The sequence below is a fragment of the Oncorhynchus mykiss genome, chromosome 8, assembly GCF_013265735.2.
Source record: "Oncorhynchus mykiss isolate Arlee chromosome 8, USDA_OmykA_1.1, whole genome shotgun sequence".
Taxonomy (NCBI): Eukaryota; Metazoa; Chordata; class Actinopteri; order Salmoniformes; family Salmonidae; genus Oncorhynchus; species Oncorhynchus mykiss.
The window spans coordinates 91,310,097-91,324,091 of record NC_048572.1 but is presented as its reverse complement, the minus strand read 5'-3'; the positions used below and the strand labels follow the sequence as shown (position 1 = coordinate 91,324,091).

General features: G+C 41.6%; 1 protein-coding gene across 2 annotated transcripts in view; it reads left to right on the top strand.

Annotated features, from left to right (window-relative positions):
• Nucleotides 1-2,662: 2,662 nt before the first annotated feature.
• LOC110530904 (transmembrane protein 236-like) overlaps nucleotides 2,663-13,995 on the top strand; it is a 30,730-nt gene continuing 19,397 nt past the window's right edge. Inside the window, exons 1-2 of one of the 2 annotated variants that reach the window (XM_036986801.1) lie at nucleotides 2,664-4,498; nucleotides 5,018-7,222. In XM_036986801.1, the coding sequence (XP_036842696.1) occupies nucleotides 6,972-7,222 (251 nt within the window). In that variant the 5' untranslated portion in view covers nucleotides 2,664-4,498; nucleotides 5,018-6,971. Of the gene's footprint in view, nucleotides 7,223-13,995 lie in introns of both variants that reach the window. The other variant, XM_021614204.2, reaches the window with a different exon arrangement.

Sequence of the window (13,995 nt, the reverse complement as noted above, 5' to 3'; positions counted from 1 at the left end):
ACACGCCCACACTGCAAACTACACACGCCACACACCCACACTGCAAAATACACATGCCACACTGCAAAATACACACCCACACTACACACGCCACACAAACACTACAAATTACACATACAGGTACACATTTACAGATACACAAGTAGACATGGACACATTCTGCATACTCTGCCATTTCATCTCTCTCTCTCTGTCATTTCATCTCTCTCGCACTCACTCTCTCTCACCCTAAAAGAGCAGAACCATGAAGCCCGTCCAGCATATGAACAGACAGTGATGTTCCACATCATGAAGAGAAGCAGCAACTTGTTTAACTTTTCTTTTTTAAAGGAAACTGACAATGTTATGCTACTTCATTCTTTCTTGTCGTTGCATCGTTTTAGAAATACTAAAGATGAGAAAATAGTGAAACAGGCAGACATTGTTTAAATGTACTGTACTGGTGATGTACTACAGTGCATTCGGAAAGTATTCAGGCCCCCTGACATTTTCCACATTTTGTTACAGCCTTATTCTAAAATTGATTAATTACTTTTTCCCCTCATCAATCTACACACACCCCATAATGACAAGGCATAAACAGGTTTTTAGAGAATTTTATAAAAAAATGTTTTTTTAAAGATACCTTATTTACATAAGTATTCAGACCTTTTGCTATGAGACTCGAAATTGAGCTCAGGTGCATCCTGTTTCAATTGATCATCCTTGATGTTTCGACAACTTCATTGGAGTCCAAATACAATTGATTGGCCATGATTTGGAAAATGCACACACCTGTCTATATAATGGTCCCACAGTTGACAGTGCATGTCAGAGCAGAAACCAAGCCATGAGGTGGAAGGAATTGTCTGTGAAACTCTGAGACAGGATTGTGTTGAGACACAGATCTGGGGAAGGGTACCAAAACATTTCGGCAGCATTGAAGATCCCCAAGAACACAGTGGCCTCCATTTTTAAATGGAAGAAGTTTGGAACCACCAAGAATTCCTAGAGCTGGCTGACCGGCCAAACTGAGCAATCGGGGAGAAGTGCCTTGGTCTGGGAGGTGACCAAGAACCCAATGGTCACTCTGACAGAGCTCCAGAGTTCCTCTGTGGAGATGGGAGAACCTTCCAGAAAAACAACTGTCTCTGCAGCACTCCACCAATCAGGCCTTTATAGTAGAGTTGCCGGACCGAAGCCACTCAGTAAAATGACAGCCCGCTTGGAATTTGCCAAAAGGACTCTCAGACCATGATAAACAAGATTTTCTGGTCCGATGAAACCAAGATTGAACTCTTTGCCTGAATGCCAAGCGTCACATCTGGAGGAAACCTGGCACCATGCAGCAGGGACTGGGAGACTAGTCAGGATCGAGGAAAAGATGAATGGAGTAAAGTACAGAGATGAAAACCTGCTCCAGAGTGCTCTGGTCCTCAGACTGGGGCGAAGGTTCACCTTCCTCCAGGACAATGACCCTAAGCACACAGCCAAAACGACGCAGGAGTGGCTTCAAGGCAAGTCTCTGAATGTCCTTGAGTGATTGAGAGGATCTGCAGAGAAGAATGGGATAAACTCCCCAAATACATGTATGCCAAGCTTGTAGAGTCATACCCAAGAACACTTGAGGCTGTAATCAATGCTGTAAGTGCTTCAACAAAGTACTGAGTAAAGAGTCTGAATACACCGTTTTTTCTTTGTCATTAGGGGGTATTGTGTGTAAAAAAGAAAAAAAATATGTAATCTGTTTTATAAAAAGGTTGTAACAACAAAATGTGAAAAAAGTGAAGGTCTGAATACTTTCCGAATGCACTGTTTATTGTACTGGTGAGACATGCTGTACTAGCCATATGAAAAGGTCTAGTACATTTATACTCTACTGGTTCTATATACTATACTAGTCATATGATATAGTACATATATACAGTACTGGTGATTATATACTGTACTAGTCATATGATATATTATAGTACATATATTCTGTGCTGGTGACACATACTGAACTAGTCATATGATATAGTACAGTACATATGTACTGTACTATATCATATGACTAGTGCAGTAAAAATATATACATGCATACATACACACTACATGACCTAAAGTATGTGGACACCTGTTCCCTCAAACATCTCATTCCAAGCTCATGGGCATTAATATGGAGTTGGTCCCCCGTTTGCTGCAATAACAGCCTCCACTCTTCTGGCTTTCCACTAGATGTTGGAACATTGCTGAGGGGACTTGCTTCCATTCAGCCACAAGCGCATTATTGAGGTTGGCACTGATGTTGGGTGATTAGGCCTGGCTCACAGTCGGGGTTCCAATTAATCCCAAAAGTGTTCGATGGGTTTGAGGTCAGGGCTCTGTGCAGGCCAGTCAAGTTCTTCCACACCGTTCTCGACAAACCTTTTCTGTATGGACCTTGCTTTATCCACGGGGGCATTGTCATGCTGAAACATGAAAGCGCCTTCCCCAAACTGTTGCCACAAAGTTGGAAGCACAGAATCGTCTAGAATGTCATTGTATGCTGCAGCGTTGATTTCCCTTCACTGGAACGAAGGAGCCCGAACCATTATTCCTCCTCCAACCAACTTTTCAGTTGACACTATGCATTCGGGCAGCTGTTTTTGCTCCTAGAAGTTTCCACGTCACACTAACACCACTTACAGTTGACCGGGGCAGCTCTAGCAGGGGAGAAATTTGAGGAAGTGACTTGTTGGAAATGTGGCGTCCTATGACAGTGCTACGTTGAAAGTCACTGAGCTATTCAGTAAGGCCGTTCTACTGCCAATGTTTGTCTATTGAGAGTGCATGGCTGTGTGCTCAATTTTTCTACACCTGTAAGTAATGGGTGTGGCGGAAATAGCTGAATCCACTAGTTTGAAGGGGTATCCGCATATTTTTGTATATGTAGTGTGTACTGTACTCGTGATATGTACTGTGCTAGTAATATGATAGTGTGTGTATAATATAATGTACTAGTGAATGAGATATAGTATATGTATTAGTAATATTATATAGTGTCCTGAGTGTTTCTGTCCAGGTCTGATGGGGTGTGTTTGTGTTTCCCGAACAAAACAACAAGCAGCAATTGCCCCTGCTCTCCTGGACATGTGAACACATGTCCCTGGGGACATGAAGTACACTACTCTAGAGCAGAGCCTTATGAGGCAGCCCTATGAAGCTCGGGCCAAAGTACTGAACTATGTAGGGAATAGATTTCCATTTGAGATCTGCCTCCAGGGATCTGACTAATTCTGCTGTTATCTTTTTAAGCTTCTCTTGCCAGTGTTAAATTGATAGTTTTTTTTATTGTGCGTTTTAATTTATATTTGATTATTGTTATGCTATTTTACATGCACAGTACTTTACAGAATTTGTCATGATAGAAAATGAATGTGATGTCCTTCCTGATTTTAGGTCTATATTTAAATAGCTCATAAGAAGTGTTCTCTCATTTTAACCCTTTAGATCCAGGAGCTGCTGTTCATCTCAATGTATTTATCTAACCTTAACTACCCCTTATAGACTGGCCTCTGACTGTATTTATCTGAAGTAGAACCGAGCAATAGGTCTGGATGAAGGTTATGTTTATACAACTAAAGAATCCTGTCATTTCAAGTCTGGGGAATGTCGTCTACTGTGTTATCTTCTACTTCCCCCTAGCTCTGATCCATACTGTCACTACGTTCTCTACTGCCCCTAGCTCTGGTCTATACTGTCACTACATTATCTACTACCCCCTAGCTCTGGTCCATTTTGTCACTACATTCTCTACTACCCCCTAGCTGTGGTCCATGTTGTCACTACATCCTCTACTGCCCCCTAGCTCTGGTCCACAATGTCACTACATTCTCTACTTCCCCCTAGCTCTGGTCCATACTGTCACTACATTCTCTACTTCCCCCTAGCTCTGGTCCATACTGTCACTACATCATCTACTACCCCCTAGCTCTGGTCCATGCTGTCACTACATTCTCTACTGCCCCCTAGCTCTGGTCTATACTGTCACTACATTCTCTACTGCCCCCTAGCTCTGGTCTATACATCCCTGCTACTCGGAGCATGTAACAGACCTTATGAGAATATAAAGCCCATTGGATCAACTGACAGTAAAGTGTAGCATCAATCTTCATGCCTGGTTTAACTGTCATTTAATAGGATCTCTATGGGTTTACCTTTCAAACATGATAGTTGTAAAGGTTTTGTTAAATGTACCCAGCTGTTTAATATTTACTATTTTAACCATGCTTATTCATTGGTATTCACAATAAAACTAAAAGCCAAATATCCAGAATATTGTGGTTTACTATGATTTCTGTATGACTGGCTTTTCTTTTTACACAGATCATGTTCTAGGTTGATAGGTCATGTAGTTGACATGGGTAATGGTCTAGGTTGATAGGTCATGTAGGTGACATGGGTAATGGTCTAGGTTGATAGGTCATGTAGGTGACATGGGTAATGGTCTAGGTTGATAGGTCATGTAGTTGACATGGGTAATGGTCTAGGTTGATAGGTCATGTAGGTGACATGGGTAATGGTCTAGGTTGATAGGTCATGTAGGTGACATGGGTAATGGTCTAGGTTGATAGGTCATGTAGGTGACATGGGTAATGGTCTAGGTTGATAGGTCATGTAGGTGACATGGGTAATGGTCTAGGTTGATAGGTCATGTAGTTGACATGGGTAATGGTCTAGGTTGATAGGTCATGTAGGTGACATGGGTAATGGTCTAGGTTGATAGGTCATGTAGTTGACATGGGTAATGGTCTAGGTTGATAGGTCATGTAGGTGACATGGGTAATGGTCTAGGTTGATAGGTCATGTAGGTGACATGGGTAATGGTCTAGGTTGATAGGTCATGTAGGTGACATGGGTAATGGTCTAGGTTGATAGGTCATGTAGGTGACATGGGTAATGGTCTAGGTTGATAGGTCATGTAGGTGACATGGGTAATGGTCTAGGTTGATAGGTCATGTAGTTGACATGGGTAATGGTCTAGGTTGATAGGTCATGTAGGTGACATGGTTGATAGGTCATGTAGGTGACATGGGTAATGGTCTAGGTTGATAGGTCATGTAGTTGACATGGGTAATGGTCTAGGTTGATAGGTCATGTAGGTGACATGGGTAATGGTCTAGGTTGATAGGTCATGTAGGTGACATGGGTAATGGTCTAGGTTGATAGGTCATGTAGGTGACATGGGTAATGGTCTAGGTTGATAGGTCATGTAGTTGACATGGGTAATGGTCTAGGTTGATAGGTCATGTAGTTGACATGGGTAATGGTCTAGGTTGATAGGTCATGTAGTTGACATGGGTAATGGTCTAGGTTGATAGGTCATGTAGTTGACATGGGTAATGGTCTAGGTTGATAGGTCATGTAGTTGACATGGGTAATGGTCTAGGTTGATAGGTCATGTAGTTGATATGGGTAATGGTCTAGGTTGATAGGTCATGTAGTTGACATGGGTAATGGTCTAGGTTGATAGGTCATGTAGGTGACATGGGTAATGGTCTAGGTTGATAGGTCATGTAGTTGACATGGGTAATGGTCTAGGTTGATAGGTCATGTAGTTGACATGGGTAATGGTCTAGGTTGATAGGTCATGTAGGTGACATGGGTAATGGTCTAGGTTGATAGGTCATGTAGTTGACATGGGTAATGGTCTAGGTTGATAGGTCATGTAGGTGACATGGGTAATGGTCTAGGTTGATAGGTCATGTAGTTGACATGGGTAATGGTCTAGGTTGATAGGTCATGTAGTTGACATGGGTAATGGTCTAGGTTGATAGGTCATGTAGGTGACATGGGTAATGGTCTAGGTTGATAGGTCATGTAGTTGACATGGGTAATGGTCTAGGTTGATAGGTCATGTAGGTGACATGGGTAATGGTCTAGGTTGATAGGTCATGTAGTTGACATGGGTAATGGTCTAGGTTGATAGGTCATGTAGGTGACATGGGTAATGGTCTAGGTTGATAGGTCATGTAGTTGACATGGGTAATGGTCTAGGTTGATAGGTCATGTAGTTGACATGGGTAATGGTCTAGGTTGATAGGTCATGTAGTTGACATGGGTAATGGTCTAGGTTGATAGGTCATGTAGTTGACATGGGTAATGGTCTAGGTTGATAGGTCATGTAGGTGACATGGGTAATGGTCTAGGTTGATAGGTCATGTAGTTGACATGGGTAATGGTCTAGGTTGATAGGTCATGTAGGTGACATGGGTAATGGTCTAGGTTGATAGGTCATGTAGTTGACATGGGTAATGGTCTAGGTTGATAGGTCATGTAGGTGACATGGGTAATGGTCTAGGTTGATAGGTCATGTAGTTGACATGGGTAATGGTCTAGGTTGATAGGTCATGTAGTTGACATGGGTAATGGTCTAGGTTGATAGGTCATGTAGTTGACATGGGTAATGGTCTAGGTTGATAGGTCATGTAGTTGACATGGGTAATGGTCTAGGTTGATAGGTCATGTAGTTGACATGGGTAATGGTCTAGGTTGATAGGTCATGTAGTTGACATGGGTAATGGTCTAGGTTGATAGGTCATGTAGGTGACATGGGTAATGGTCTAGGTTTATAGGTAATGTAGCTGACATGGGTAATGTTCTAGGTTGGGATATATAATCTAGTTGACACTGGTAATGTTAAACAATATTTTCCCCCTTAGTACAGTATGGGAGTGCTTTTTGTGACCCCATAAAAAGTTGAGCGTGACTACCTTATTGCCTTAGTAATAAAAGTATACAATTTCCTGAGTCGTATGATGTTGCGTAGTGATGTGTAAGCAGTGTTGGTGAGCAGAGTCCACAGGAGGGTTCACTGGTTTCTGCTCCAGTCAGACAGAACAGGAGTAGTTTCAGTCCAGACAGAGAACAGGAGTAGTTTCAGAACAGACTGAGAATTGAAAGGGTTTCAGACCAGACTGGTGTTAAAGGAAGGGGCTGTATCTAAACCCTGGGGAACAAGGGTTAAAGACATGCCATCAGGGCGGATGATCAAGCTGGTGGTGTACGAGGTGTTACAGGTCGCTTGTCTCAGTGTTCCAATGTTTGTGGTGATGGAGAGGTTTGCTTCCCTGATGCTCCATGTCAGAGGAGATCTGACTGCCTATTGGTTGGTGGTAGCAGCTTCCATAGCCTACGTTACCTCTGTATCTCTGCTGGTCTGGGTTCCACTCCGGTACTTTGTCCTCAAGCAGCGCACGGTCATCACAGACATCACGCAGTGGTGAGTACATTACATTAGACAGTATTTGGAAAGTATTCAGACCTCTTCCCCTTTTCCACATTTTGTTACGGAACAGCCTTATTCTAAAATGTATTAAATACGTTTTTCTCATCAAAATACACACAATACCCCAAAATGACAAAGCGAAAGCAGGTTTTTAGAGATTGTTTTGTAAATGTATTAACGATAAAAAAAACATCTTATTTACATACGTATTCATGCCCTTTGCTATGAGACTTGAAATTGAGCTCAGGTGCATCTTGATCGTCATTGACCCTCAACCAACCTCTCCACTCACTGGACCCTTTTGATCACTCGACTAAGCATGCCTCTCCTTAATGTCAATATGTCTTGTCCATTGCTGTTCTGGTTAGTGTTTATTGGCTTATTTCACTGTAGAGCCTCTAGTCCTGCTCATTATACCTTATCCAACCTATTAGTTCCACCACCCACACATGCAATGACATCTCCTGGTTTCAATGATGTTTCTAGAGACAATCTCTCTCTTCATCACTCAATACCTAGGTTTACCTCCACTGTATTCACATCCTACCTTACCTTTGTCTGTACATTATACCTTGATGCTATTTTATCGCCCACAGAAACCTCCTTTTACTCTCTGTTCTAGACGACCAATTCTTATTGCTTTTAGCCGCACCCTTATTCTACTCCTCCTATGTTCCTCTGGTGATGTAGAGGTGAATCCAGGCCCTGCAGTGCCTAGCTCCACTCCTATTCCCCAGGCGCTCTCTTTTGACGACTTCTGTAACCGTAATAGCCTTGGTTTCATGCATGTTAACATTAGAAGCCTCCTCCCTAAGTTTGTTCTTTTCACTGCTTTAGCACACTCTGCCAACCCGGATGTTCTAGCTGTGTCTGAATCCTGGCTTAGGAAGACCACCAAAAATTCAGACATTTTAATTCCCAACTACAACATTTTCAGACAAGATAGAACTGCCAAAGGGGGCGGTGTTGCAATCTACTGCAAAGATAGCCTGCAGAGTTCTGTCCTACTATCCAGGTCTGTACCCAAACAATTTGAACTTCTACTTTTAAAAATCCACCTCTCTAAAAACAATTCTCTCACCGTTGCCGCCTGCTATAGACCACCCTCTGCCCCCAGCTGTGCTCTGGACACCATATGTGAACTGATTGCCCCCCATCTATCTTCAGAGTTCGTGCTGCTAGGCGACCTAAACTGGAACATGCTTAACACCCCAGCCATCCTACAATCTAAACTTGATGCCCTCAATCTCACACAAATTATCAATGAACCTACCAGGTACCTCCCCAAAGCCTTAAACACGGGCACCCTCATAGATATCATCCTAACCAACTTCCCCTCTAAATACACCTCTGCTGTCTTCAACCAAGATCTCAGCGATCACTGCCTCATTGCCTGCATCCGTAATGGGTCAGCGGTCAAACAACCTCCTCTCATCACTGTAAAACGCTCCCTGAAACACTTCAGCGAGCAGGCCTTTCTAATCGACCTGGCCGGGGTATCCTGGAAGGATATTGACCTCATCCCGTCAGTAGAGGATGCCTGGATATTTTTTAAAAATGCCTTCCTAACCATCTTAAATAAACATGCCCCATTCAAGAAATTTAGAACCAGGAACAGATATAGCCCTTGGTTCTCCCCAGACCTGACTGCCCTTAACCAACACAAAAACATCCTATGGCGTTCTGCATTAGCATCGAACAGCCCCCGTGATATGCAGCTGTTCAGGGAAGCTAGAAACCATTATACACAGGCAGTTAGAAAAGCCAAGGCTAGCTTTTTCAAGCAGAAATTTGCTTCTTGCAACACTAACTCAAAAAAGTTCTGGGACACTGTAAAGTCCATGGAGAATAAGAACACCTCCTCCCAGCTGCCCACTGCACTGAAGATAGGAAACACTGTCACCACTGATAAATCCACCATAATTGAAAATTTCAATAAGCATTTTTCTACTGCTGGCCATGCTTTCCACCTGGCTACTCCTACCCCTGTCAACAGCACTGCACCCCCAACAGCAACTCGCCCAAGCCTTCCCCATTTCTCCTTCTCCCAAATCCATTCAGCTGATGTTCTGAAAGAGCTGCAAAATCTGGACCCCTACAAATCAGCCGGGCTAGACAATCTGGACCCTTTCTTTCTAAAATTATCTGCCAAAATTGTTGCCACCCCTATTACTAGCCTGTTCAACCTCTCTTTCGTGTCGTCTGAGATTCCCAAAGATTGGAAAGCAGCTGCGGTCATCCCCCTCTTCAAAGGGGGGGACACTCTTGACCCAAACTGCTACAGACCTATATCTATCCTACCATGCCTTTCTAAGGTCTTCGAAAGCCAAGTCAACAAACAGATTACCGACCATTTCGAATCTCACCATACCTTCTCTGCTATGCAATCTGGTTTCAGAGCTGGTCATGGGTGCACCTCAGCCACGCTCAAGGTCCTAAACGATATCTTAACCGCCATCGATAAGAAACATTACTGTGCAGCCGTTGATCATTGATCTGGCCAAGGCTTTCGACTCTGTCAATCACCACATCCTCATCGGCAGACACCACAGCCTTGGTTTCTCAAATGATTGCCTCGCCTGGTTCTCCAACTACTTCTCTGATAGAGTTCAGTGTGTCAAATCGGAGGGTCTGTTGTCCGAACCTTTGGCAGTGTCTGGGGGTGCCACAAGGTTCAATTCTTGGACCGACTCTCTTCTCTGTATACATCAATGAGGTCGCTCTTGCTGCTGGTGAGTCTCTGATCCACCTCTACGCAGACGACACCATTCTGTATACTTCCGGCCCTTCTTTGGACACTGTGTTAACAACCCTCCAGGCAAGCTTCAATGCCATACAACTCTCCTTCCGTGGCCTCCAATTGCTCTTAAATACAAGTAAAACTAAATGGATGCTCTTCAACCGATCGCTACCTGCACCTACCCGCCTGTCCAACATCACTACTCTGGACGGCTCTGACTTAGAATACGTGGACAACTACAAATACTTAGGTGTCTGGTTAGACTGTAAACTCTCCTTCCAGACCCATATCAAACATCTCCAATCCAAAGTTAAATCTAGAATTGGCTTCCTATTTCGCAACAAAGCATCCTTCACTCATGCTGCCAAACATACCCTTGTAAAACTGACCATCCTACCAATCCTCGACTTTGGCGATGTAATTTACAAAATAGCCTCCAATACCCTACTCAACAAATTGGATGCAGTCTATCACAGTGCAATCCGTTTTGTCACCAAAGCCCCATATACTACCCACCATTGCGACCTGTACGCTCTCGTTGGCTGGCCCTCGCTTCATACTCGTCGCCAAACCCACTGGCTCCATGTCATCTACAAGACCCTGCTAGGTAAAGTCCCCCCTTATCTCAGCTCGCTGGTCACCATAGCATCTCCCACCTGTAGCACACGCTCCAGCAGGTATATCTCTCTAGTCACTCCCAAAACCAATTATTTCTTTGGCCGCCTCTCTTTCCAGTTCTCTGCTGCCAATGACTGGAACGAACTACAAAAATCTCTGAAACTGGAAACACTTATCTCCCTCACTAGCTTTAAGCACCAACTGTCAGAGCAGCTCACAGATTACTGCACCTGTACATAGCCCACCTATAATTTAGCCCTAACAACTACCTCTTTCCCAACTGTATTTAATAAATTTATTTATTTTGCTCCTTTGCACCCCATTATTTTTATTTCTACTTTGCAAATTCTTCCATTGCAAAACTACCATTCCAGTGTTTTACTTGCTATATTGTATTTAACTTGCCACCATGGCCTTTTTTGCCTTTACCTCCCTTCTCACCTCATTTGCTCACATTGTATATAGACTTGTTTATACTGTATTATTGACTGTATGTTTGTTTTACTCCATGTGTAACTCTGTGTTGTTGTATCTGTCGAACTGCTTTGCTTTATCTTGGCCAGGTCGCAATTGTAAATGAGAACTTGTTCTCAACTTGCCTACCTGGTTAAATAAAGGTAAAATAAAATAAAATAAATAAAAAAATTGAGATGTTTCCACAACTTGGAGTCCACCTGTGGTAATTGCAGTTGATTGGACATGATTTGGAAAGGCACACACCTTTCTATGTAAGGTCCCACAGTTGTCAGAGCAGAAACCAAGCCATGAGGTCGAAGGAATTGTCTGTAGAGCTCCGAGACAGGATTGTGTTGTGGCACAGATTCTGGGGAAGGATACCAAAACATTTCCGCAGCATTGAAGGTACTAAAAAACACAGTGGCCTCCATCCATTCTTAAATGGAGTACGTTTGGAACCACCAAGACTCTTCCTGGAGCTGGCTGCCTAGCCAAACTGAGCAATCGGGGGAGAAGGGCCTTGGTCTGGAATGTGACCAAGAGTCTGATGGTCACTCTGACAGAGCTCCAGAGTTCCCCCGTGGAGATGGGAGAACCTTCCAGAAGGACAACCATCTGTGCAGCACTCCACCAATCAGTCCTTAATGATAGAGTTGCCAGACGGAAGCCGCCACTCAGTAAAAGGCACATGACAGCCCACTTGGAGTTTGTCAAAAGGCACCTAAAGGACTCTGACCTTGAGAAACAAGATTCTCTGGTCTGATGAAACCAAGATTGAACTCCTCGGCCTGAATGCCAAGCGTCACATCTGGAGGAAACCTGACACCATCCCTATGGTGAAGCATTGTGGTGAAAGCATCATGCTGTGGGGATGTCCTTGAGTGGCCCAGCCAGAGCCCGGACTTGAACCCGATCAAACATCTCTGAAGAGACCTGAAAATAGCTGTGCAGCGACACTCCCCATCCAAACTGACGCCCCTAATCAAATAAAATGTTCTGCGTCACATGCGCCAAATTTAACAGGTGTAAGCCTTTCAATGAAATGCTTACTATATACTGTGGGGTACTGGTACAGAGTCAATGCACCGGTTAGTTAAGGTAATATGTACATGTAGGTAGAGTTATTAAAGTGACTATGCTTAGATGATGACAACAGAGAGTAGCAGCGTTGTAAAAGAGGGGTCGAGGGCGTGGGGGGGGCAATGCAAATTGTCTGGGTAGCCAATTGATGAGACGTTCAGGAGTCTTATGGCTTGGAGGTGATGACAGATTTGCACACTCTTGGCATTCTCTCAACCAGCTTCATGAGGAATTATTTTCCAACAGTCTTGATGGAGTTCCCATATGATGTGCACCTGTTGGCTGCTTTTCTTTTACTCTGCGGTCCAACTCATCTCAAACCATCTCAATTGAGTTGAGGTCTGGTGATTGTGGAGGCCAGGTCATCTGATGCAGCACTCCATCACACTTCTTCTAGGTCAAATAGTCCTTACAGAGCCTGGAGGTGTGATGGGTCATTGTCCTGTTGAAAAACAAATTATATTCCCACTAAGCACAAACCAGATGGGATGGTGTATCGCTGAAGAATGCTGTGGTAGTCATGCTGGTTAAGTGTGCCTTGAATTCTAAATAAATCACCGACCGTGTCACCAGCAAAGCACCACCACACCTTCTCCTCCATGCTTCCCTGTGTGAACCACACATGCGGAAATCACCTGTTCACTTGGTTTCTTTGCAGCAATTCAACCATGAAGGCCTGATTCACGCAGTGTCCTCTGAACAGTTGATGTTAATGTGTCTGTTACTTGAACTCTGAAGCATTTTTTGGGGCTTTTTTTACATTACACATTTCAATACATTATACCTTACATTATACATATTACACATTATACATTACATTATATATTACATTATACATTACATTATATATTATACATTACATTATACATTATATATTGCATAATACCTTACAATATACATTACATTCTAAATTATATATTACACATTATACATTACATTATATATTACATTATACATCACATTATATATTATACATTATACATTACATTATGCATTACCTTACATTATACCTTATATATTACATTATATATTACATTATACATTACATTATATATTATACAGTATCCATTACATTATACCTTACATTATATATTATACAGTATCCATTACATTATACCTTACATTATATATTATACAGTATCCATTACATTATACCTTACATTATATATTATGCATTACATTATATATTATACAATTTACATTACAAAATACATTACATTATACATTACATTATACATTACATTATACTTTACATTATACATTACATTATACCTTATATATTACATTATACATTATATATTACATTATACCTTACATTATATATTATACAGTATCCATTACATTATACATTACATTATATATTATATAGTATCCATTACATTATACCTTACATTATATATTATACAGTATCCATTACATTATACCTTACATTATATATTATGCATTACATTATATATTATACAATTTACATTACATTATACATTACAAAATACATTACATTATACATTACATTACATTATACATTACATTATACATTACATTACATTATACATTACATTATACTTTACATTATACATTACATTATACCTTATATATTACATTATACCTTACATTATATATTATACAGTATCCATTACATTATACCTTACATTATACATTACAAAATACATTACATTATACATTACGTTATACATTATACCTTACATTATACATTACGTTACGTATTATATTAAACATGTCATTATATTATAAATGATTGTATACCTTACATTATACATTGCATACCTTATATTACATATCACATTGTACCTTACATTACATATTACATTATATTATACACTATATTATACATTACCTTATATTACATTACATT